The sequence below is a fragment of the Oculina patagonica genome, chromosome 5 (assembly GCF_052425735.1).
Source record: "Oculina patagonica isolate OP01 chromosome 5, crgOcupat, whole genome shotgun sequence".
Lineage (NCBI taxonomy): Eukaryota > Metazoa > Cnidaria > Anthozoa > Scleractinia > Oculinidae > Oculina > Oculina patagonica.
In genome coordinates, this window is record NC_135762.1 from 1796322 (window position 1) to 1822677 (window position 26356).

Below are 26356 nucleotides of genomic sequence, written 5' to 3' on the forward strand. Positions count from 1 at the left end.
TATGAATATTCAGGTGGGTATTGTCGTGATTTAAGCAGTTTAACGCATAAACCAAATTCAATATTGAATTCGTTCAAGTTTAAATTTCGGCATGCGTATTTATAAACGAAGTGCTTTATTTTGTCCAAACAGAAGTCTATATGTGACTTTTGGGCGTTTCATGCATCAAGTAAGATTGCATTCATCACGTAATACGTGTTTTCAACCGATAAAACAAGAAAACTACGCAAACTAAGGAAAAGATTGCCACAACTCGTTATTAGCGATTTCGTTGCGGCAAGGTCAAAGGTCGGGTTTTTAGGAAGATAGCTGCATTTACTTCGCCGCCTCAGCGCTCGCGATTTTAATTACCCAAAAATTTTATTTCACAGATTTGTAGTAAAAAACATGCTCTTTCAGGCTGATTAAGCCGTTTTGGGCAAAGCGATGTACCAGAAGGCTTTTAAAGCAGTTGAAAATATGGTAAATTTTGGCCTATTTTTAGCTGTCTTGAGGTAGCGACTTTCAAAATTTTGTAAAATATTTGCCTTCTTATCAAATTGCGATCTAATTATTTTTGAGGATAGTAGAATGGAGGTACAAAGACGATATGAAATTCGTTTTTAATGACAAACTTTATTTTCGATTGTAGAAGCCTTCGAATTTACCATACTTTTGTGTTCGATTTTGTCCTGTTTCGGGCTTTGAGAAGAAAAAAATTGTTAAAAAATCGAAAATTAACCGATTGATCTTAAACTTATATTTTTGTAACTAGTGCCCCTGGGGCTTTATTCAGGCCGAGTTTGAAGGAATTTCATTTTGGCCTATTTCCAAGTATAGTTGATATTAACGCGAAGGCGTTCTTAAGAGTGTTTACAACTTGAAATGTGAGTCAAAATTAATACCAAGATAGACATAAGAAAACACTCGGCGGAGAGCTGAACTGTAGCTTTCTTAAAGCATGCACGTCTCAAATAAACTGAACTAAAGCATTCTACATCGACATTCGATTCAACTTTAAGCAAATCAGGCGAAATATCTGAGGAAGCGGGCATGTGTTATCTCAATTGTCAACTTCATTGTCGCGGCCGGAAATGCACACGATCGCATCGCCTCCCACTAGCGAATCACAGAGAACTATGAACTATGAGTGTTAGCTAGGCGGAGAACGCCTAAAATTGAGGAAAAAAGAAAACTATGTACTCACATCAGCGCTTGAAGCGATTCCTTGGCTATCCACTCCGACATGTTTCTTTTAGAAATAACCGACAATGTCCCGGATGTATTTGAATGTCGTCGAGCGCGTAACGCCCGCTTCCCAAACTTCAACAGTAAAAAACTAAGTCTTTAGCCACGGTAAAGTTCAAGCCAAATATCGTTATGACCGCCTTCAAATCAGCCCGTATAGTCTAGTTCCGAGTCCTAATTGATGTGGCTAAAGACCTTTGCTGTCTAAAGCAAGCTCAACATTATCTGTACCTGGCAAAACGAGCCGACCGGTTATCTGTGTTTAACCGCCTAAAGCTCGGTTTGAGGTACGATAACAGCCGACGCACAACTTGCAAATCGTAAGACTTTCACCTTCACGGGACTTAATGATGTCCTCCGGCAAACTTCCTTTAGACAGCAGAATGAAAGCTATAGATCACAACTGTTCTACTAGTTAGCGCGCGCAACTAACATTCAAATGATAGAGAGGGGTTGGAGTTAGAGACTGAGACTAACCACAAGTAAATCTAGAGGGAGGGTGACGGGGGGGGGGGGGGGAGAGACAGGGAGGAAGAAAAAAAAAGTAAGATTGAATTCACTACATTAGACAGGGCGACATTTCATTGGAAGAAAGCCAAACAATTCTCCGTATCCTCAAAAAAAAAAAAAAAAAAAAAAAAAAATGAAACCCCATACATTTCTTAACAGCCCGATAGCCACCTTTTATCAAATCAAGTTAGACATATTTTGACATTCTCGTCCCCATAGCCCTTTCGTTTCTCTTAGCCGACTGGGCCTTGGCACGAGGAAACAAAGGGCTCTGGGGACACAGAATTTCCAGTCCTAGATTCTAGGACTTCCAGTCTTCATGTATGCAGTCATGACGTTTCAAAAGAATGTATGAGAGAGTCGTTACGTTTTGGACTTCCGTTTAGGAATTCTTTGTTCCAAACAGCCAATCAAAAAAAACTGCGAATTAATTCAAAATCCTATGTCCCCAGAGCCCTCCGTTTTCTCGTGCCAAGCCGGCTAAGGGCCTGTTTATATGGAGAAGAGTTGTCCCTGGTAGGAGGGTTACCCTCCATACCGAGCCACCCCGGACGAGAGAGCTTTTCATACGTTTTTTTATAAATAGCTGCGAACTGTTTATATGAGAAATTGCAAAGTTGGCTCGGGGGGCAGGGTGACCCTGGGTGGAGGGTTACTCGCTTTGAAGGTAGGGTGACCCTGGGGAGCGAACCAACTTTTTTCCATATAAACAGTTTGGTTACTTTCGCCTCGCCTACCAGGGACAAGTTGACACATACAGAGCATGCGCAAACGCTGCAGTCGACCAAAACAAAATTGCAGATACATTGAAATCGAAGTCGGCGGTAAATTTGTCCAAAAAATGGTCGTGGTCGATGTTTCAGCGTTCCTTATTTAAAAAGGCAGACATAATATATGTTTTAAAACAACTCTCGCCGGTCTTTTGAACTATGCTAGTCCGAACGTGACAAAATATCAAGTGGGATAATGTTTTATTTTAAGATATATTTTTATACATCATCCTTTTTATATTTATGTCAAGTTGTCATTTATTTATGTCAAAAAACATTTTCCTTTATATTAAAACAAATAATCATTGTTTCATACATAACGTGATTGATCTTGATGTCAAGTGGTCACACATTTTTAGACATCAAGAACGTTTATTACATGACGTAAGTAATTTTTTCATGTCAAGTTGTCGCACATTTTTATATATCAAGAAAGGAGAGATAATCTTTTGATCAGCAAATATCGCCGTCAGGCAGGAGTCTGGGTATGACCAGTTGGGCACGAACAAAATGGCGGCCAATAATCGGTTCGAACGTCGGTTGTTTAGCCCCTGGTCGATTTCCCCAACGACGTCGATTAGCCCCCAACCCGAAGTCGATTCAGGGCCGTAACCAGACCTTTTCCATGGACGTGGCAAGATTTTGCTAGTGGGTTCTAAGGGCATGCCCTGCAGAAATCTAGAAGGCATGAATCTCTTTCAGAGAAAAATCAATCTTGTTTAACTGGGGATTATTTTGCCAACAAAATATATTTTATTTTAAGTTTGGGTAAAAATTTAGACGACGCGTGAGTGCCTCGTCTTGCCTCTTGCTAGTTACGGACCTGCGATTAGCCCCCCAGTTTGTCTTCAAAACTGTCGTTCAATTTGCAAGTATCTATCGAAATCGAACTTCATCGAATGTTAACAAGGCTTTGAGTATTCAATTCAAACAATTAATACCGAGAACGAACCTCATTGAATGATAACAAACAAGTAGCCTACTTTTTTCGAGTTGAGTTGAAAGTGTAAATAGATAACAAGTCTAGAAGCGAAAACTAGAAGCGAAACTCAATTTAACTGCTTTCACAAATATTGCGAGGTTTTGTGTATTCAATCAAATACCGAAACCGAACCTTATCGAATGTTTATAACCAAGTACCGGTAGCCTACCTTTTGTCGAGTTGATGTGAATGTAAATAGAGAACTATAAGCGAAAACTAGAAGCGAAACTTTGAACAGAAAACTAGAAGCGAAACTTTAAAACGAAATATAGAATTGATTTCTTTGTAGTATTCGATAGTTTACTTAGTTTGTAGACAAATTTTATTTGGGGGCTAATCGACTTCGGGTTGGGGGCTAAACAACTTCAGTTGGCGGCTAATCGACCCGGCGCTTAATGTCTTGGGGGCTTATAATAAACGACCTACCCGGTATATTCGAACCGATTACTGGCCGCCATTTTGTTTGTGCTCAACTGGTCATACCCAGACTCCTGCCTGACCGCGATATTTGCTGATCAAGAGACGATATCTCCTTTCTTGATATATAAAAATGTGCAACAACTTGACATGAAAAAAATACTTACGTCATGTAAGAAACGTTCTTGATGTGTAAAAATGTGCGACAACTTGGCATCAAGATCAATCACGTTATGTATGAAACAGTGTTTTTTGTTTTAATGAAAACATCATTTGATATAGCAAAAAACACAATGATAAAGGAAAATGTTTTTTGACATAAATAAATGACAACTTGACATAAATATAAAAAGGATGATGTATAAAAATATATCTTAAAATAAAACATTATCCCACTTGATATTTTGTCACGTTCGGACTAGCATATTGAACCGAGAGGGCCAAAGTTTTTGCTCGGTCAACAGGGACAACTTTTTGTGCCTAGGGCCTAGGCCGCCTAGCCCCTAGTTGTGCCTAGGGCCTAGGCCGCCTAGCCCCTAGGCAATATGTGATCGAACCACTTTGTGATGGAAGATATTCTTGTTAACAATAGAATTGTCAATCGATCCAATCAGAACAGAGCATTTCGTCATTGCGTCAGCGATACGTCGACCCGTTCTCGTTCGATCTGGTAAAACTTGTAGAGGTGTATTGCTGTATTCTTCGAAAGGTGCTGTATTTTCGTTGAAGATAATTTCAGTTCGGGAAAAAGAAAGACGAAGGTTCGTGGAAGATCACCGCGAAATTCCTCTCAACTACTCATGAAGATTGGGGATAAGATGGTTACGTACACTGCTTTCAACGATGCTATTCAGAGCTTCTTAACCAATATCAAGTGTGACACCGCCGTAATCGTGGACTTTGTGCGGATTCTGAACACTTTACAAAGCAAAATGGTAATGTACAGTGTTGCTTCGAATTTTGATGGAATTTTTGGAAGAATCGGTTATTAAAAGCCGCCGCGAGCAGCCAAAATTCAAAACATTTGCTTGTGTAGCGGAATCTCACGTCTTTCAAGTTTTCGCTATTTTGTCGGTTTTAAATACATTCCTTATCTTGGTATGAATGAAAATAAATCTGAAACAGAATTTCTTTCAAGTTTCTTTGATTTTTCTATATCTCTTAAACTTAAAAGTTCGAAATTTTAGGCAACATATATAAACTTATTAATAAGATTTAAGACAAAAGTTATAGCCGATAAGCATCTTTACGGCGAGCCGTACGTCTTGTGTTATTTACTTTCAGGTAAGCCGCTTTTTGTTTTGAATTGAGAATTATTACAGTACTTCAAAAAGGAAATTGAGTTTTTTTTTATTGAAGGTTAAATGGAAGCAATTGAAAGTATCGTGAGTCGAGTTCAAGGGACGATTTTAAGCCAATTTTACGCTGCTTCACGCTGCTCAAACACACTGCTGTGTTTCGTAAATAATTTCATCTCGAATTACCTGAGTTACTGACTTTCTCCATCAAGGCCACAAAAGTCAGAAATTAACACTATTCGCGGTCAGAATGTCATTTTTAATAGGGTACATAAATAGATTGCATTCGCCATGTTGAATTTAATAAAATCGCGAAGTTTCGGGAGAACTGATTCAAATTCGATAAAATACAGCAATTCATTTTGAGATATTTGTAGGTGAAGAAATTTTGTTAACTGAGGGTGGGTGCGCTAAAAGTTTTGAGTTTTTTGTACCACGGTCTTCTGATCGTTTCTGTCACTGCTTTAAAATATCTTTATACCACTACCAGCATCCTCACGCAGTCTTCGACTGCCTGTTATTGTTACATGTACCATAGTTTTTATGTGTCTTGATTCACTGTTGTTTCGGCAGCATTAATTTACTTTGTTTGGTTACTGTTATTTTTGTTGTGTTCTTTAAGAAACATTCCTGTTATGATCATAATTTCTCAGTATCATACTCGTATTTTATTATTTTTATTGCCTAATTCTCAGTTTTTGCCATCAAAGACGTACATTATTTCAGCAGCATGTACTTATTTCATGCTGTTCCTGTCATTCTGTTCTGTTCTCGACTACATTTACATATACCATTGCTGTTATATGATCATTTATTTCATAAATAATCATTTGTTACCATTATACTAGGTTTATCATTCTTATTGCCTAATAAAGATATGGCACAACGTTGGGAAACAGTCTACTTTATTGAAATATTTGTTATTACAAATTACATATAATCATTACACTCAGTTCCACACTCCAGATACTTTAAGCTGACTGAGCAATTTTGTAGGATTGTTTAGGTAACAACCAAGGGCAATCATTAACCAATCATTTGTTATGCTTCTTAACCAAGCAATCCTGTACACGAACAAATATCCGCGCATATTTTAAAGCAAATTAGAGGTACGAGGGAGACTTCCAATTTCTACAATCACAAGTGGCTTTCAGCCCTAGGCACACGTACGCATTGCGGACCTATTTTTCATATTAACGCTTGGCAAAAGTTAGCTCAGGGGAGAGGGTAGCCCTCCTACCTGGGACAACTCTCCTCCATATAAACAGGCCCTAAGAGAAACGAAAGGGCTATGGGGACGAGAATGATATTTTGATTGCGTGCACAATCTTTGATTTGCATAAAGCACAGACATTCAATTCCCCAGGGGCCAGGACAACCATCCCGACGCACGTTCAAATTTTGGCGCGTTACAGATCGACCAATCAGAAGTGTTTTCATTGTTTCAGCGGCTTTTTAGAATAGCCCAGAGGTCACGATCCCTGGCGCAGATCAGAAGGATCGCGGCCTCTGGGGACGAGATTGCTGTTTCCTCTTGGAACTGGTTAGCACAGAAGACAACCACCAGGCAAACCGCATAATATCAAATCCAGGCTTTAATATAATTATTCGATCTAAGAGAGATACATTTAACGTCGTGATTAGAACAAACATAACCTTATACTTGATTTCGTAACAGAAAACTCCACAGCAAACTTAATCAACCCGATCGAAACTTACTTCTGTGGCGGGTCGTAAACATCAGTTGTACTTCACTTCACAGGTTAGCTTTCCGGTTAGCTTTCCTTACAAATTCTCAGTCCTGGTTAGCGCATTTAACAGTGACGACAAAACAAACGTCGTTCTTACTTCAACATCCGATTTTACTGAACTGAACTGAAATGTGTTTTTTTAACCTATTGTGAAACACTTTGAATAAATGTCTAGATCAAATGTCAATCAAGATTTTCAATCATAAAGTAATCAAGTAAATGTCTGTCAATAGGAGACAACGCCTATTTGATCAACGAAACATTCTCTCCGCCCCGATAAGGGCGTAGTCCTTATCCTAGTTGAACTCAGTCTAACAGTCTTTAGTCATATCCCTCTGCAGGGTAGATCACTGCTATCTTGGTGACTGGTCGATTGTACTCCCCGGCTGATGTTTTCACTTTGACGTTGCGCACACAACCGTCCGTTCCAGGATAAACTTCAAGTACTCTGCCGATACTCCAGTTACCGCGGACAGCATTGTTATCAGCCATGACTACGACATCATCGACTCGTACATTACGGCGCTCTGCGTGCCATCTCTTCCTCGGAACGAGTGTCGGGAAGACGTCTCTGGCCCAGCGTTTCCAGAACGAGTCCACAATCCGTTGAATGAACTCTACCCTGTGCCGTGGATTCTTCGTCTCCTTAAACGGTTCCTGTGGTACTGTCGATGAAGCTCGCCCTAGCAGCATGTCGTTTGGGCACAGGTACGCACCGTCATCCGGGTCGTTAGGAATGTGACCGATCGGGCGTTGGTTAACGAGGTTACCGACTTCCATCAGACAGGTGTATAACTCAAACGGCGTTAACACTTGGTCACCGATGGCAGCTTTCAGCGCTTTCTTGCACGTCTTGACGAGAGACTCAACACAGCCATTCTGATGCGGAGCTGCAGGTGTTACAAACTTCCATTGGATTCCCTTTTCTGCACAAAACGTCTTCAGCTCGTCAACATCCCAACCTTCGATCATCTCTCGTAATTCTCTCTCTGCTCCAACCATCTGTGACCCATTGTCACTCATCAGGAGCGCTGGACGACCTCGAATGGAGAAAAATCTCCGCAAGACTTGCATGAACTCCATCGTAGACAAGTCCACGGCTAACTCCAGGTGGACTGCTCGAGTGTTCAGGCAGGTAAATATTACGCCATAGTGCTTCATCTGCTTGTTTCTTCCAATCTTGACGTTGTAAGGTCCGAAGTAGTCGCATGAAGTATAGTAGAATGGCGGGGTATGCGGAGCCAGACGTAGATCGGGCAGGTCAGCCATCAGTTGCTCCTCGGTCTTATGCGCCATTTCTCTGCAGAAAACACAACGGGATTTCACCGATTTGCTCAGCTTGTTGGCCTTCAGGATCCAGTACTGCTGTCTTATCTTGGCGGTTGTAGTAACCACTCCTGGATGGCCGAATTGATGCATGTGTCGCGTTATCAAGAGTGATATCCAGTGTGTACTCGGGAGCAGGGCGGGGTGTTTCATCTCGTAGGACACAATCGCTTTGTCCAGTCTTCCTCCAACCCTTATGATTCCCTTGTCGTCAGTGAAGGGACTCAGTGTCTTGAACTCGCCCTTTGCCATGCGATCATGTAGGCTTTTCTGTGCATCTTTAATCCAGAACATTTCTGCTTGCAGGAGTTCCTCGGGGGTTAACGAACCCTGGCGCCCCTCTTGGGCGTGTTTCCTGAGACGTATTTTCTCGGCCAGTCTCCTTATACGCGCTGTGACTCTAATCAGTCTCCTCCAGCTGGAAAATGCTTGAGGGTCAATCGGATTTTCAGCTATCTTCAGCTGACAAACCGCTTCTGCTCGCCGGCGCTCCATGTGCTCTTCTGGGGGTGCCTGCGCTGCGTCTGGCTGTGGCCAGAGTTCTTCCGGAAGTCGTAGAAACTCTGGTCCTTCACTCCATCTCCCCGTCAAATCCTGAACGCTGATTCCTCTGAATAGGTCGTCAGCCACGTTTACCTCACCAGGAATATGCCTCCACTTACTTGGTTCGGAATTACTTTGAATCTCTCCAATTCTTGCAGATACGAACGGCTTGAAGGCGCGTGAAGGACTCTTTATCCAAGCCAGGGTGATAGTGCTGTCTGTGAAAAAGTGGACGGACTTGAACTGTATCCTAGACTCCTCCCGTATTGTCTTGGCGAGTCGGGAGGCGAGTACCGCTGCTTGCAGCTCGAGACGCGGGACGGTCAGCTGTTTGAGGGGGGCCACTCGTGACTTGGCAGCTATTAGTTTAACTTCATAAGTGCTGTCTGGATTCTTCTTCCTGATGTATGCGCAACACCCAAAAGCTTCGGTCGACGCATCTGAGAAGACGCACAGAAGTGGCGGCTCCACGGCTCCGGTTGTTAGAAGACACCTTGCAAATGTAACATTGCCAAGCTCTTGCATTTCATCCAGGAGTTGCACCCACTTTGTCTTCACCTGTAGCGGTAACTCATCGTCCCAGTCGAAACCCATTCGCCAGAGCTCTTGCATTCCAATCTTGGCGCGAATGGTGAGCGCAGCTGCTAATCCGATGGGGTCGTAAATCTTCGCTATGTTCCTTAGCAACATTCTCTTTGTTAGCTTGATTTTCTCCATTCTTTGATGATCTGTTGCGGAGAGCTTCAGGAGGTCTGAACGGACTTTCAGGGAGATGGTGTCTGTCGCACTATTCCATGCTGTTCCTAATACACTATCTTCTTCTCCAGAACTCGTTGTATGGAACACCTTCATTTCTTCTTCGCTTGATTCCTCGCTAACGGGTGTCAATGGCTTGTTTGATTTCCAGTTTTTCACACTGAAACCTCCCTTCCTTAAGATCTTGTCTAAGTCTTCAGCTACCTTTCGAGTTTCTTGTACAGTGTCCTCTGAGTGGCAAATGTCATCCATGTATACGTCTTCCTTCAGCACCTTCGCTGCCTCAGGATATAACTCCTCGCCTTCCTCTGCAGTTTTCCTCAACGCAATTTGAGCCATAGCCGGTGCGGGTTTATCGCCAAATGTCAAAACCGTTTTGACATAGACATCTGGCGGTCTTTCAGTTTCCATGTTTCGCCATAGATAGCGATGAACGTGTTGATCTGGCACTTCCGGTATTAAGACCCTGTGGTACATCTTGGACAAGTCTCCCATTAATGCACATTCTCTCTCCCTGAATCGCAGAATAACTCCAAACAAGTCATTCAACAAGTCCGGCCCTTTCATCCAGTATTCATTGAGAACATGTCCTTGATAACTGGAAGAAGAATTGAAGACAATACGGATTGGGGTGCTTCGGTTTCCAGGGCGAACTATTTCATGGTGACTTATGTAATGCACGGGTCCCTGGTAGCTTGTCCGTTCGTCCTCTGTGAGCTTCCTGGCGAACCCCATTTCACACATCTCATTCATCTGCTTGTTATACGCGGTAGCATGCTCAGGATTTTTCTTGAGTCGTCGCTCCGTAGCCTCCAGCCGTTTTGTTGCTACGGCCATGTTATCTGGAAGAAGCCTCGGGTTTTTTTTCCAGGAGTATGGGACTAGCCACTGGTCTCCAATTTTCTTACATGAACTGCTAATAATCTCAGCTTCCTCTCTCTCAATTTGACTTAACTTGTCCGCGTCGCAGATGCAGGGTTTCACTTCTACCCCCATGGCCTCGGTCTTCCAAAAATCGGTTAACTCCACTGGTGTTGCGTACGTCACGTGGTAGATTTGACTGGCTACCTCGGTACCTGATGAATTGCCTCCGAATAGTACCCATCCTAGGGGCGTCTTTCTTGCTACCAGCTGTCCGGACTGCTTTGTTTCGCCTGTGTGTAACTGGGCGTGGTCGATGCCGATGAGCAGGTCAACCGGTCCCTTTCCGCGGCGAATCTTCTCGTTCTCTATACAGAGCTGCTCGGCCATTGGCCGTATCTGCACTGGTGTTACATCGTCGCTGATGTGGGTAATTCCGATTGCCTTCACAGAGTACGTGTTACCAAGGTCGGGAGTACAAACTGGTACCTTGTAAACTTTAGTCGTAATCGTTTCCTCATCTCCACCAACCTTTGTGATCGTTATGGAAGTGTCCCTTCCTTTCAAGCCTAGCGAGGCGGCGGTTTCATTTCGAATCAAGCTGATCTGTGCTCCAGAGTCCAATAAAATGTTCCCTTGCTTTTGCATTCCGTCTTGACCTTGAAGTGTGGCGGATACTACTGGTAAGATGATTCCAATGCTGTCAAGTGCAGCTGCTGATGCGACGCCCACGGCTGCTGTTTTGTGTAGGAGTGGGTGATGGTATGCCTGACATTCCTGGCTATTCTCAGATTTAACACATTTCTTGCGTCTGCTGCAGTTAAACGCTCGATGATTCCTTCCGGCCTTTTTCAAGCAACTAAAACATGCGTGGTTATCTTTAATGGCTTTAATGCGATCATCAATGCTCAGTGATTGGAATGTACGACATTGGTCTGGCCAGTGCGTCGAGACCTTGCAGATCCAACATTTGTGCTTTTCTTGGCTACCCTCCTCTGTTTTAAAATGGTTGATCGACCGGTGGCTCGAATCACTTCTCACTGGTGCGATGGCGCGCATGCGTGACTTCATTTCAGATGTCATCCAGCTCAGTAGCCCTTGGAGAGTCGCTGACTTCCCTTCCCGCTCGAGGTCGCGTGACCACACTTTTCTGTCGTCGGGGCCCATCTTACGCTCGATTATGGACAACATGTGGCTATTATCCATGTCTCCTGGCACTCCGACTTCCTTTAGGGTATTGTACGATCGCCGTACGAGGTGCACAAGATCGCAAAACCTCGCGTCTTCTCCGTCTTGTAGCGGTTTAAACTTACTGATGTCTTGCGTGACGCTATCCGACACAAAGCGCGGGTCTCCATAAATGGCGTCCAGATAATCCCACGCAGCGTCATAATCCGTCCCGATACCCTTGATGAGTTCAAGTGGTTTGTTACTTAAGTTTGCGCGAAGGAGAGTTATCGCGTCTCGCTTTGCATATCGCGTGTCGACAATGTGTTTCCAATCTGAACGGAAAATGGCGTATTCCCTTACGTCTCCAGTGAATTTTGGAAGCTTGGGTTTTTCCAGTTTGAAATTGCATGGTAACTGTTCTCCTGTTTTGTTTGTAGCTTGTACACCGTCCGTGACGTCTGTTGTTTGCATTTGAGTCTGGATGTTGTCAACACTGTCTTTAATAGTCTGGATGTTGTCAACACTGTCCTTATTACTGTGTGTATCGCCGCCGCTTGGGCCTGAAGGGTTAGCGGTCTGGATAACGTCACCGGTAGTGCCATGCTGCGTACCGCTCATGCCAGGGGTGTTCTGGTTAATGTCCTTGACACTCTCACTCTTGGGGTCGCTAGGGCTAGGGGTGATCTGGTTAATGTCACTGTTACTTCCATTACTTGTGTTAGGCAAGGGTGTGCCGCTGGCAGGCATAACTGAAATTCCATCGCTTCCCGCTAAATCAATTGTTTCTTTATTCGAAGCCCCTTTCCCGTCTATTACGGCCTTCCCTTTCCCTTCAACAATCGTGTCTAAATAAATCTTAGCCCTGTATTCCACATCCATAAAGTTTTCCTGGCATTCTCCTAGCCATGCCTCTTCTGCTTCGAACTCGGGATCTTCGTCTATGAGTGACGTGTAAGCTTCGTGTTTTATACTAATTCATCGAAATTAGCTTGCAGTTTATCGAGCATCTCTCTTACCTCTTGCCTCGGGCGCTTGCCTTCGATAAGGTTATTCACCAGCTTTCCCGATCTTGTAAGTGCTGACTTGGCAGTCCTTCTGCTGATTTTTGCCGTTTTCTTCGCGGCTTCAAGATCTTCCGCCATTGTTTATCCTCGGGAACGCCTCCAAGTTACACAGAAATCGAATGAAATGTTTCCTCTTGGAACTGGTTAGCACAGAAGACAACCACCACAAACCGCATAATATCAAATCCAGGCTTTAATATAATTATTCGATCTAAGAGAGATACATTTAACGTCGTGATTAGAACAAACATAACCTTATACTTGATTTCGTAACAGAAAACTCCACAGCAAACTTAATCAACCCGATCGAAACTTACTTCTGTGGCGGGTCGTAAACATCAGTTGTACTTCACTTCACAGGTTAGCTTTCCGGTTAGCTTTCCTTACAAATTCTCAGTCCTGGTTAGCGCATTTAACAGTGACGACAAAACAAACGTCGTTCTTACTTCAACATCCGATTTTACTGAACTGAACTGAAATGTGTTTTTTTAACCTATTGTGAAACACTTTGAATAAATGTCTAGATCAAATGTCAATCAAGATTTTCAATCATAAAGTAATCAAGTAAATGTCTGTCAATAGGAGACAACGCCTATTTGATCAACGAAACAATTGCCTACAAATAATGTTCTGCTCATGCGTAGTTGCGTCCACTTCCGAGAAAAATGGCAGCTCATTTTCCAGAGATGAAGAAGAGCGGTTGGATTTGTCTACTTGGCCCGAAAAAACAGCGAAACTACATAGAAGGCAATGGAATTTCCTCTTATTGTATTTCGGCAATATCTGAAAGAGAGAGAATTGGATGAAGACCAGCTCGTATTATCGGAGGCAAAGTTACACTTTCGTCTGCATTAATTCAGCAAGAAATAGTGCAGTTTCCACGCAGTTCCCGAAGGTACTTTGTGCGAAACAAATTCAGTGATCGAATGATAAAACAATTATTGAACTCGGTTCTTGCAAAATATCGTGATCTGCTCGCCACTGACAAATCACGATATTTTGCTCCAATAACTGTTAAATCTTTTTACAACCTACCGTATTTACTCGAATAAACGCCGCGGCGCTTATTAAATTTTTTGCGTCTCAAGTGCGGCGCTTATTTAAAATTTGGACGCCGCAAAGAGTCTAATCTTTTAGAATAATTGAAAATAGCGTATTTTGATTGTCAGTCTTTGTCTCTTGCTTAAGAGAGAGGTGGCGCTAGCTGTCCTGACAAAGTTCGCGGCCTTCACAACATTTACAGAACCGCACATTTTTAGAATGTTGGATGGAAAAACTAATGGGTGAGCGGTAAAACAATCACTTTGAACCGCAAAACATCGTTTTTAACGAAAAGAAATGACCAAGTTTGTTTCATCGGGGGCGGCGCTTATTATCTTTTTTGTCCCAAATGCGGCGCTTATTCGAGTAAATACGGTATCATACATTCTCGTCCCCAGAGCCGCTTGTCCTTCTTAGCCGGCAGAACATGGGACACGAGGAACAAGTGGCTCTGGGGACATATGATTTGATTGTTCTTCGTGCCCCAGGTTCTGCCGGCTAAGAGGACAAGCGGCTCTGGGATGAGAATGCCTATAGCATTATTTTTTTGTTAAACGAATGTAATATTCACGACCATGCGACTAACCCATGAATAGTGCCGAAGAAGTGTCGGATCAGTAAATTACTTAAAATGTCAGATATAGTCGGCAGACTGATTGCTTCTATTTTTACTTTGTAGTTTAATTTTAATTTTCTCCATTTCACACAATTAACAAACTACTTACTTACTTATCCTCATCGGGCCCATGAGGACTCTTGAGGCCGGCACCAACGAACGGGCATTCTTTTGTTTACAGTTCGTTCTTTCTCTAGTAGCGACACAGAGAAATAGCAACTCGAATGAGCCGTATGCCCGGGGAGGGGGGTACTTCCGTATATCAGGTATATAGGTAGGAATGTGCCACCCCAAAGGGTATAGTTTTTGAGCCGTTTTGGTCTGAAAACGGGTCATATAGATTTTAAACATTTTGGTCTGAAATTGGGTATGATTATCGGGGGAACGTTCACGAAAGCTTATAAACTTTTTTTTCTTCCCAGCAACCGGGGCGAGTAACTGGTAAGAGAGAAAGAGAAACAGATAAAATATACCATTCCAGCTAAATTTTTACCTATTCATCTTTGTTACGTTGACTTCCGTTCAGTAAGCAGCCCGCCTAAGGTCAGGTCTGAAAACGCGTATTGATTTTTTAGGCCAGGTCTGAAAACGGGTGTGAAAAATTGCATTTTTTGGTCTAAAATTGGGTCTGGATTTGGAGATGCGGGCGGCACACCCCCACCAAAAATTCCAAGGACTACCCCCCCCCCCCCGGGGACCGTATGTTGAGTTTATATATTTCAGAACATTCCGATATTATGAAAAAATTAGAATTCGCAGAGACTCTGTACATTTCTGCGCTGACATCAACGGTTCGTCACACTCGTTGTCACCCGGCGTTCGATCGTAGACCCCCCGAGTGGCATCAAGCGCGATGGCATACCGTAAAATTCCGGTTATAAGCCCTGGGCTTATACAACTTCGTAAGGGGTTATGGGTGGGCTTATAAACGGAGGGGTTCATATCCGGGAGGGCTTATAAGCGAAAAAAAAAAACGTTTCGAAACGAGCCACGGGAGTGTTGATCGAAATACGTTTTTAGGTTAAAAACGCATAATAAAGCAACATTTAGCCCTGTTCAGTCTAGTACTGTCATCCGGCAGAGGGGGGCTTATATCCGGTAGGGCTTATAATCGGATGTATTTTTTTGTCGCCAGATAGATGGGCCTATAATCGGGGGGGCTTATAAGCGGGAGGGCTTATAACCGGAATTTTACGGTAACTGTATAAGAGAACAAGGGATCGGGATCGACGTTTGTCCTTCACCCGGCCAAAATTTCAGAACTCATTTCGGCGCCAAACATTAGAGCGAATGTTTTAAGTCTATAAATAAATCAAATACGAATCACGTCAATCACGTTATCATCAGTTTTCGATCTTATATTTTTTCGCGCGCTTTTCCTGGGTTCTTTACGCCCTAGCAGCCTTGCTAGCAAAACAAATGACGACAAATTGATTCTTGTTACCTCTGTAAACTATATACTTCCGGTTAGGAAATTATCACGTCTCGATCGAAAGCGGAACAGGAGATTTGGGTGTGGCTGCTGTTGAAGCAAAATGACGTGTTCTTTTTTCATTGTGAAACAGCATACCGTGTGCACCTTATTACATGAAATTTTCGCGACACTTAAATTTCGCGAATTTCGCGATTCCAAAAAAATCGCGAAATTAAAGTGAGCGCGAACAATAAGTGTCGCGAACATTATATGACGCGAAAATTAAGTGACTCAGACTCACATTATGTCGGTAATTAAGAAAAATAAGTTTAGTGCCACTGAAGGAAGGAAATCAATCTAAATGGATGTTGTCGTCAATTGACTCAAGAACAATAACTCATGCACGTACAAGCATAACCTACTGAGTTGTAGACATTACGGAACTGCTCTGCCGGAAGCTATTACCGAGACTTAGTCCCACCCTTGCTTTTTTGTTAATTTTGACGTTTCAAAAACGATTCAAGGGCATGAAGAATAATATTGCCAAGGAAATGTAAATTGTGTCATGCTCAAAAACGCGAAATTAAAGTGATTCAAACTACAAATTTTTGCAAAATTTTCGCGAAATTTAAGTGTCGCGAAATTTGCGCACCTAAAAACGTGTTACGCGAACATTAACGTGTCGCGAAGGAGTAATTTTATGTAATAAGGTATATCGTAATGAGAAGGCGCCTGACGGTAGTTTTTTTTGTAGGGCGCGTTTCAAAAAGGTCGCTAGATCGCGTGGCAGTCTCGCGCCTTTCGCGTTTCCAATACGCGCACTCGAAACTACACAGGCGCAATCGAAGCTCAAAAAATAACAACAGCAAGATGTCATGATCATTATTCGTCTCTTGGGAATTGCTAGTCTGTTCTAGAACGCTTGCTATTTCCTGTGATGAAAGCGAAATGAAATGTTATTGTCGCACGTTTGCACGTTCGTGCAAAAGAACTGCGGTGTCAAATCCGATTTGTTAGATTTTTCCAAACCACATTGTTTCCTTTGCTCATAAGTGGTTGTTTCTTTTGTTGTGCCTGTGTCCAAATATTTCCAAAACTGGCCATTACGTCGTTTCAATGTTTCCTGTCCTGTGTGACAAGAGATTTACGTCACAAAGGTTATTGGATCGCGCCCCTCCCTATTGTTTCTCAAGTTGCGTATTGAATAAATACGACCATTAATTGACTGTTTCGACAGACAGATAAGAGGAGTCACCAACACGCATATCAGTTTGGGAAAGGCTACTCGAGTATACAACAACGCATATTAAGACGCAGCGATGGCACGGGTTTTTGACATGATTTTTGCAGCAATGCTGGTGTTTTTCCTTACAGAGGGGACATCGGCAAACCAAGGTAAGCCCTGATTGCCAGTGAAAACATTATTTTGTAAATAATCTAACTTTCAAGACGTAGAAAACGTATAAGCGGGTCGGGTGACCGATTGATTTAGAGGTAAAGAAGATAAAGATAATGCCTTCTGCCAAAATTAGGTCTGTACTGATTTGTTTAGTGGTCTTTAGTCCCAAGCAAGGTCGAAACTTAAGAATGTGATTGCATACTCTTATCTTAGGGCTTAGGGTTATGTTATTATAGCATGATCAATAAACTAAACTAAGTGTAGAACGCCCGAGGTGGAACGCTTTCTAGAAATATTTTATGGAAAAACAATGTCTTTGGCTACGTTTACAATTCGAGCAACCGTTTGGAGTATCGAGACTCTATCGAAGGGTAACGGTTTCAGCCTTTACAACTGTAATAATTTAAGAAAACCGTTTATAGCAGCCTTTCTGTATGTTTAATGGTGCCTTAGTTCAGAAAGGATAGGTGGGTTTACAAAACAGATTGAATTGCGCAAGGTCTAAATCTCTGCATTTCAAGAATTTTGATCACATTTTTGTCAGTCGAGACTCACAATCTCCTTCGCAGCCGTTGTTTGGCTCGAAGAAGACCAGATACTGTAGAACCTTTTACAAAACGTGTTTACCAAATAGAAATTATATTTGAAACTTATTTCCCCATTGTTGCTTAACGCAGTCATTCATATTCATGTCGCAGGCCATTTGCACGGAAATAACTTTATGTGATTTTACATTATACTGAAATAAACAATAGTTATTTATTCTTCAGATAAGAATATTTGATTTGAGTTGCTTTCAGAAGTCAACTATCAATTGATTGTTTGTATAGAGAGAAATATTGAAAGACATATAAAATCTTATTTTTATTTCAATACAACCGGCGGAGTATGAAACGGGCTGAAACGCCGATTCTTTACAAGTTTTTGGATTTCACACTTCGTCTTACGCCTGGTTGCGCGCTCCTATAAAGAATTTCAAACGTTTTTTCTTTACAGATCTGGCCAAGGAAATCGATCTTTTCAAAGCAGTGGGACTTGGCGACAAAGCGTTCACAGGAGTCACGAAAACCGCAGGACAACACGACAAAAGTGCCGCGTATCGATTCGCTTCCTCGACATCTCACCTCATAGCAAGTCAGAAGGCGTTTGAACAGACCGATAAACTGATCCATGACAGCCATGATTTCATCGTCTCGGCTTTCTTCAAGATTGATAAAAACTCCAAATACGACGACAACCCAATTGTTTCGATTTCTTCACAAGATGGACATGAGCTGTTTTTCAAGTTAATCGTCTCGTGAGTGCTACGTTTGATTCACTTTTAATTTCTGCGGCGTTTGTAATTTTATTTAAAAAGATCGATCAGTATTTCCGTTTGATACAAAATCTGATAAGCTGATTTGGTTCAGACTGGGAAAAATCTTTCATTTCTTCACGCAATTAAAAGAAGCGAAATTCTCCCTCTTGGAAAAAAAATATTTTCATTGTTTTGGAGTATCCTTTTTTTGTCCAATACATTACTCCTTGGTTAGACACATAGTTCTGCTTTGTGTTTTTTTTTTCCTATTTTTCTTTTTACCCTATTAGTTTATATAAATAGTCCTTTCCAGGCATTTTTTTCACCTTATGATATTGGCCATGTAGCGAAATAAGTAAAAAGGCCAAGTTTGTTAGTCGTATCTGGCAAATCGCAAAGTTTTAGAAGTGAACTCGCATTTGATCGCGGGTTTTTATGAAACTTGCGCTATGCAAATTTTAATTATTATAATTAATAATTATAAAGTCGGGGAATTTCGCAGACGCTTTTATGTGGTGAGCAAGTTTAATATAACCCTGCACATAAAAACGACTTTAAAATTTTCCGAGTTTGGTTTGTAGAGCCATATTTTTGCTTATTTACAACTACTTCCAGTAAGGTACTGTTCCAGCATGACAATAGGTTTTTTGCTATTTGGCCAACTGGTATCACTGCATAAAAACCAAGACAGAAAAGATTAAGAATAAGTCCGTTAGATTTGGTACAGATTGTTCTTCAGAGTAAGGTCTTTAAAGTTGTACTAGACTGTTCACAGCCCTCTTTTTTTCGTGTTTTTTTTTTTGATCGATGAGCGCGCGGTGAGAACGGTGAGAGAACTGGACGCCAGCGCAAAACGGCGTTTGCTTTTTTGCGTTGAAAAATCGAGAGGCTGTGGACAGTCTAAAGTTGTACAGGAAAATTCAACCGGTAAACTCCTTTTCGTTTGTTTGAACAACACTTCCTTTAGCCAAAAGGAACAAATCATAAATACATTACATATTTTTGTAGTTGTTTCCAAGATTTATTGCTGAAAGGGAACTGTCGCAGGACCTCTGCCGTATAAAATTAATAATAAAAATAATGAATTAAAACCTGTGTAATGGTGGATTTCCGACCGTATTACGTGCGTGAAAAAATTAGAGACAATGTATGAACGGCTTGCGTAAACGTTCACCAAGTCGTTCATACATTGTCCTATTTTCCCGCACGTAAAAAATTACGCGTCGGGAAATCCACCATAAGGGTATAATCTGCAAAGGAATCATCGTAAGACAAAAGGAAAATAGTCAAGATTCTTAAAGGTAAAATATATTAGCAAGGAAGTTGAAGTACAGTGAACTACCGATCTCTCAAACTTCCCGATAACTCGAACCAAAAATAAATTTCCTTGCGTTTGCTTTATTCAGTCAGATCCTGCATTTCTGATCCCTGATATCTCTGCTCCCGATTTATCGAACCAAATTATCGTTAACAGGTTGAAGGTTCGATTTGATGAAACGGATGTCGATTGTATATCTATACCTTTCTCTGTTTCAGTGGCATGCCTGTAAACTAGTTATCTCGTTGAGATATGAAGCTAAGTGCATGACCACATAAACATACTTATCTTTTTAAAGACCTAAAGACTCTGTTTGTTGTCTTCATTTTATATTTAGTGCCAACAGTCAAGGCACTGGTCTTTCCATCTCTGCATCAATTCAAATGAAGGGAGGATCATCCAAGACATTTACAGGCACTAAGAGATACCTAGACCTCACAAAATGGCACAAGGTTGCGGTTCGCGTACAGGACACCCAATCTTTGCTAAGGATTTTCGTAGACGACGTAATGGTCTCCGTGGTTTCCTTCAATTATCAGATTGCTTCTTACCCACAGAACGCCCAACTTCGTCTTGCACAATTTTACGAAGTCTATTTGGAAAATACTGCTCAAATCACCGGTAGATTTAGGGTAAGCTGAAAGGAAGCTTATGGATATTGACTATCGGTGGAAATCTCTCCAAGAAAAAAAATTGTTGCACACTTGTGAAATTCAACTGATATATTTTTTTTTTTTTTTTAAACTAAAACTTTTAAATTCGCTTTTCCCTGTACGAGAAATCATTTTTCTCCTAGCACTTTTCGACCTCTTTTTTCGTTTCTTCGTTTAAGGATTCCTGGGTTCTGAAATTTAAAAAAAAGTTTTTTTTTTTGCAAACCTTGAATCATAACCTGCGATCCAGCGTTTTTCTTTTTTTAAGGGACAAGGACGATGAGAAGTAAGAGAGGTCAAGTTCGCAGATTACTTGAATCATGGCTCGGCACACACAGTAATAGTTTTTTTTTTTTTTGCAGGGGGATCTTCAAGACGTAAAGTTTCTTAAGGGATGCAACCCAGGACGATTGTCAAACAACTGCAAAGGTAAAGCAACTGTGCAAGGGAAATTAAGGGTTCTTCAACTCTTGGGCCAGTTGGAAAACCGCCTTAACGTAACTTTTAAGACTATGAGCCCGAATTTTTCTATAATAGAACAGTCAACGAGGCGCAGCCGTGTTGAGAGTCAGTTGACTATCGCTCATAGAAAACGAGGGCGACTAGTCTAATTTATTTAGTGGAAACTCTAAGGAATTGCAGTCCAAAACCTACAATTTTATGTGAACTGAAACAGTGGTCAAATTACGGTTTTCTTGGCACTTTAAAAATGCTAAAAGGCTTTGTCGTGCCTTTTTATTGCTGTGTTATAATTGCACTTACAAACACACGCTTTGCCTACTAAATATTCTAATCATTGTACACAAATCTTCTCTTCTGTTGTAGTGCCAATGTTCAGATTTTGTCGGAACGAAGGAGTGTGTGATGGGCGGGCTCAGGTATGAAGATGGAAGCCGCTGGACAAAGGACAAATGTACCGTGTGTCAGTGTAAGGTGAGATTGCGCACAAAGAGCATTGGATCATTACTATACTAACAATAGTAAAGAGGAGTTAAACCAAAAACAAAAACACATTAAAGATAAACAACTAGTAACAAAGCTAAACTAGGACCTACTTTTTGATGTCTTTCTATTTGCCTTTCCATCAAAGTTAACTTGTCTCAAGGATGCAGGCGAGAAGCCTTCACGGAAAGTTTTATTTCTCATTTGGGTAATTTCATAGCGTTTTGTTTTAGGCTGTTTGGGTAAGAAGGGGGCTTAATAGGTTTTCGGATCGATCGGTATGTTGGCGGAATTTTCGTAAAAATAAGAACTGACGCAATAGTTTACCATCTCAATTATTTATAACACAGGAGGCGATACTTCCTAAAAAAAAGTGGCATAAAAAAATCTACTGTCGGTTGCAGAGAAACTATACCAAACAAAGTATTCAAATAATGTGGATTCGGATTTGAACGAAACGGATTTGGCCAAGAAATAGCACGGATCGGTGGATTTGCGCACCCCTATCCCCCCCTCACCCCTCTCAGTAAAAGCGCTAGTCGGTGTGTTCTTTGTCAAGACACTTCAACTTTACTCTTTCAGTGCCAGAATGTCTCTTAATAAATGCGTTCGGCGTCATGTGTTACAACTGTCGAAAAATCTGAAAAAGCTTATTTTAGTTTTGTTTTGTTTTTGTTTTTTTGTTAATAGTGGGGACAAGTAATTTGTACGTACACGTGTCAAGTCTGTAAGGACAACGGTCAAACATATCTGCACGGCGAGACATGGAAATCAGGAAACGACAGCTGCCAGACCTGTAAATGTGAGGTGAGTCGTACACATTCTTTTTCGCTCCTAAGAATGCTGACTCAAATTTCACGGTGCAATCAATTTTGAATAAACATTTGACTGGTCACACAATAGGGAAAAGATCACAGACCAAAATGTTAGAACCATCATGTTTGATGGCTCTCATGTGAAGTGATCATAGACTATAGGAATTTAAAGTTAAAGACTTTATATAACAGGAAAGCTTTCATTTGAACTAATGGGACTTAACCACGAGCTTAACGTTAGAATCACCATGTACGGCACGATAGATCTATATTTTAAATAGACAGAATTGTCACACTAGGGTCTCAACCACAGACTCAAAAGTTAGAACCACCTTGTAATGCAAAATAAACTATGCTACCTTATGAAAGTAATGCTCAATAGCTTTCATTTAAATGATCACACACTAGGGTTTTATCCACAGACTCGAAAGTTAGAACCACCTTGTACAGCAAAATAAACTATACTACCTGATCTAGTAATGCTCAATAGCTTTCATTTAAATGATCACACACTAGGGTTTTAACCACAGACTTGAAAGTTAGAACCACCTTGTACTGTATAGTTAACAGTACAACATGAAAGTACTGCTCAATAGTTTTCATTTATGAATGGCCACAGACAAGTGTTTTAACCACAGACCTAAAAATTTCCGTTATAGCCACATTATTTCTTTATGGTAGTGCAAGGACTTTTCAGCGTCTTATTGGTTCAGTGCACAAGATGAATTTTGACCAATAATTTGTGTTCATCTTCTTGTTTTAGGACGGCAAGACTACCTGCTCGCCCCCAGTCTGCCCCAAACCTGATTGTAGTGGAAAGTCTGGGGATACGATAACCCTCAAAGGACAGTGCTGCCCAATCTGCAAAGGTACTGAACAGCTTTATATAGCAAAGGCTAAAAGTTGATTTTATAATGCCAGCCTTAATTAATTAGCCTCCATTTTTAAACTGTCTTAGTGCGTTAAATGTAGTTGAGGTTTTTAAATCATCTTCCACTTGCATGAGTATTTGCTTCTCTTCCCAACACCGATACATAATCAAGCATCTGTGTCCGAACCAAGTGGCTCATACAGCCGGAGCTTATCCCGGTTTCCGAAGCATTAATCGACTGAGAGTATTGCTACTCCCCCCTGGATGGGATGCCAGTCCATCGCAGGGTACCCCCCAGCAGTAAATTCGCCGGTACCCATTTATACACCTGGGTGAAGAGAGGCACTGAGAGTAAAGTGTCTTGCCCAACGCAGCGCCCCGGCCAAGACTCGAACTCGGGCCGTTCAACTAGTAGTCGAGCGCGCTAAAAACGACACTTCAAATTATAAATACGTATGTTTTTCTCATAAAACTGATTGAGCAATTTCTTTTGATTTCTTCTTCAGAGGACCAATGTCGCGGAACAGGAAAGGTTTACAAAAAATGTGGTTGTGATACAACATGTTCCACTTATCAAGATTTTGTGAGCCAAGGATCCCAGTGTAAATCATGCACCGAAGGCTGCTTCTGCCCAAGAGGACGGGTGTTGAATAAGGACAACAAATGCGTCGCGTCTGCTCGATGCAACTGTTTTTTCAAGGGAAAGGAATACAAGGTAGGGAAGTTCATTCAACTGAAATGATAATAAAATCCCTTGGCTTCACTTGGAAAAATTTCCGCCTGAAAAATTTTTCTACAGAAAGCACTCCAGTTTGAAGAAGTAAAAATTCATCGGAAAGCCCATCATGATCACCTAAAAAATGTGCTTTATTTATGCTGAAAAACACAATACGTTGAGAATAGTACTAAGGGGAAGTGGCTTGATTTAAAGAAAAAAAATACGTTTTCTTCGACACGCTTTGTTATGAAATCGGAGCAGGTATAAACACTTTCTGGATCCTTTTTTGAGTCAGGCTGTTTGTTCCACTCATTTTTTTAATCTTCAATTGACCCCTCTACAACGGAAACCGTGGAACAGAGCATAAATCACCGTTGTATAGAAGTGGCCAGGAGGTTTTAATAAGAGAAAAGTGTATGTATAGGCGCAACGGTCGGGAGGCAGTATCCTAGCTTGGTGTTGTGGAAAGCCTAAAAAAAGTGTCTGTCAGTGAAGGTTTGCCTGTATTTACGTTTATACTGACACGCTTTGTTTTAAAATCCGAGCAGGTATTAACGCTTTCTGGATCCTTTTTTGAGTCAGGCTCTTTGTTCCAGTGATTTTTTTAGTCTTCAATTGAACCTCTCTACAAAAATACCGTGGTGACTGAGCATAAATCACCGTTGTAGAGAAGTGGCCGGGAGGTTTTAATAAGAGAATCGTAGCTTGGCGTTGTGGAAAGCTAGCCTAGAAAGGTGCCTGTCAGTGAAGGTTTGCATGTATTTACGTTTATACTGACGAAACATTTTATTTTTCTGTGTCCCTAACAGCCTAATGAATCTTACGATGACGCCTGCCAGTTCTGTTTATGTCTTGGCGGGAAAATGAACTGCCATAAGTTCTGCTGAAAACACAGACCAGGATTCCCGGATAACGAGAACCAAGATCCGGGATAAGGAACCGATCATTCATCAGCATAGTTAGCACAGACGTTATGTTTTACATAACTGTATATATTTATTATATATATATTTTTCAGGATCAAATGATAAAAAAATCTGAGCATGGGTCAGCAAGAAGAAGTAGAAGAAAACATTTGTTCCAATTTTAAAAGTTAAACTATTATCAATATATCAATTTTTTATTTTCGCTTATTAAGAAAACAATGCTTGACTATGCTATAAAGAAGCAAAAAAAAAAACATTAGCGACGGATTCGGAACCGTAAGAGCGCTTACATCCAAGAGCAATCAATTCTTTCGATTTCGCTTATATGACTTCGTCGTTTATGATCCAGTAGATTGACGGTGTCACAAGCAGAAGCACAAGAACAAACCCGTCACAATGCTAGTTCTCAATCCCTCCAAGTATTTCCTTTCTACGTGCGACTCCGACAACCTAGTTTTCACCAGATCATAAGCGACGGAGTCCGCCCTAGGCGGAATAAGAAACTATTCACAAATCCATCGGTTTGTTTTTCACTAGATCGTAACGGTCTGCGCTTCTGATTACGACTCCGACTCTGACGCCGTCGCTAGTGACAGAACCGCGCTCAGTGAAAGAAAAATCAACTCTGCTGAACTGACATTCGTTTATTTTACGAAAGAACAAACATAAGCAACGTCGACCTTAGTCATTAAGCGCATGGAAGGATTATGCTTTAGGTTGTTGTAGAGCCTGCTTCGTAACTAATTAGGGGGTGTGTCTCATTGGTTCTTTTTTATAAGAAGAGAAATAAACATTTATTGCCATTTTAAACATTTTTGTATGCAGACTTCACCGAAACAAAGCGACATAAAGCTGAGTAGTTCTGCTAACTCATCAATGTCCCAGTTACTGATTGAAAAAATGTATGTAAATGATTGACTTGACTCATTTAAATTAAATTTGCGTGGCGTCCTTCGCTAGAAAAGACATTGTTAATTACATTGAATAAAGAGATGTTAGTAGTTGTTATATAGAAAGTAAACAGTAGTAAGCGTCAAACTCGTACATCACTCGTACTTTAATTTATTGTATTGATATATTTTTGTGTAGCGATTACGTTTTAAAAACAATAATAAAGTGATTCTATAATTTGCCTATTAAATCATTCGATCCAACCTCACTCACTCACTCATCCTCTTCGCTCCTCTAACTGGAGCATAAGGCTACCCAGAAACGTCCTCTATCTTCACGGTCTTTTGCTCGCTGTTCCACCTCATTCCAGCTAGTCCAGCCCAGGTCTTTACGCTCACCTTCCACAGTTCTTCTCCACGAAATCTTGGGTCTTCCTCGATTTTTTCTTACCTTCAGGGGACCAGGTGAGGGCAACTCGGCAATTGTTGTATTTTTCCCTCCTCAAGATATACCTATCCATCTCCATCGCCAGATCCTTACGGTTTCTGAAATGGGTCTCTGCTTAGTTCTTTCATAGAGATCACAGTCAGAGATGGTGTAAGGCCAGAATATTCCAAGGATTCTTCTTAGACATTTTCGGTGGTAAAAAACGTCTAGCTGATCCAACCTCACTCAGGTTTTAAACGATCGTATTTTGTCTCATCGGAAGTAGTGTTTCGTTAAAGACGTTTTAAATTCCTAGGTAACAAATGAAAACTTGCTTCGTCATCCAGTCTTTGT

General features: G+C 41.3%; 3 protein-coding genes across 3 annotated transcripts; 1 reads left to right on the plus strand and 2 right to left on the minus strand.

Annotated features, from left to right (window-relative positions):
- Positions 1-6781: 6781 nt before the first annotated feature.
- LOC144654685 (uncharacterized) lies at positions 6782-10330 on the minus strand. The gene has a single exon (XM_078514895.1). It carries the CDS (start codon positions 10322-10324, stop codon positions 7277-7279), a length of 3048 nt encoding a protein of 1015 aa, XP_078371021.1. The 5' UTR covers positions 10325-10330; the 3' UTR covers positions 6782-7276.
- Positions 10331-10351: 21 nt separating this feature from the next.
- LOC144654166 (uncharacterized) lies at positions 10352-13280 on the minus strand (the record flags this gene model as incomplete). Its single annotated transcript, XM_078514258.1, has 2 exons — positions 12993-13280; positions 10352-12886 (listed from the first exon to the last, which is right to left on the minus strand). A coding segment is annotated over exon 2 (2139 nt), but the record flags the coding sequence as incomplete, so codon positions are not given.
- Positions 13281-16963: 3683 nt separating this feature from the next.
- LOC144654717 (protein kinase C-binding protein NELL2-like) lies at positions 16964-25826 on the plus strand. The gene is given in 10 exon segments (XM_078514942.1): positions 16964-17141; positions 18142-18442; positions 20098-20392; positions 20776-20808; positions 20810-20842; positions 21239-21346; positions 22046-22162; positions 22934-23039; positions 23548-23756; positions 24569-25826. Coding segments are annotated over 10 exon segments (1356 nt in total). The 5' UTR covers positions 16964-17065; the 3' UTR covers positions 24647-25826.
- Positions 25827-26356: the final 530 nt, after the last annotated feature.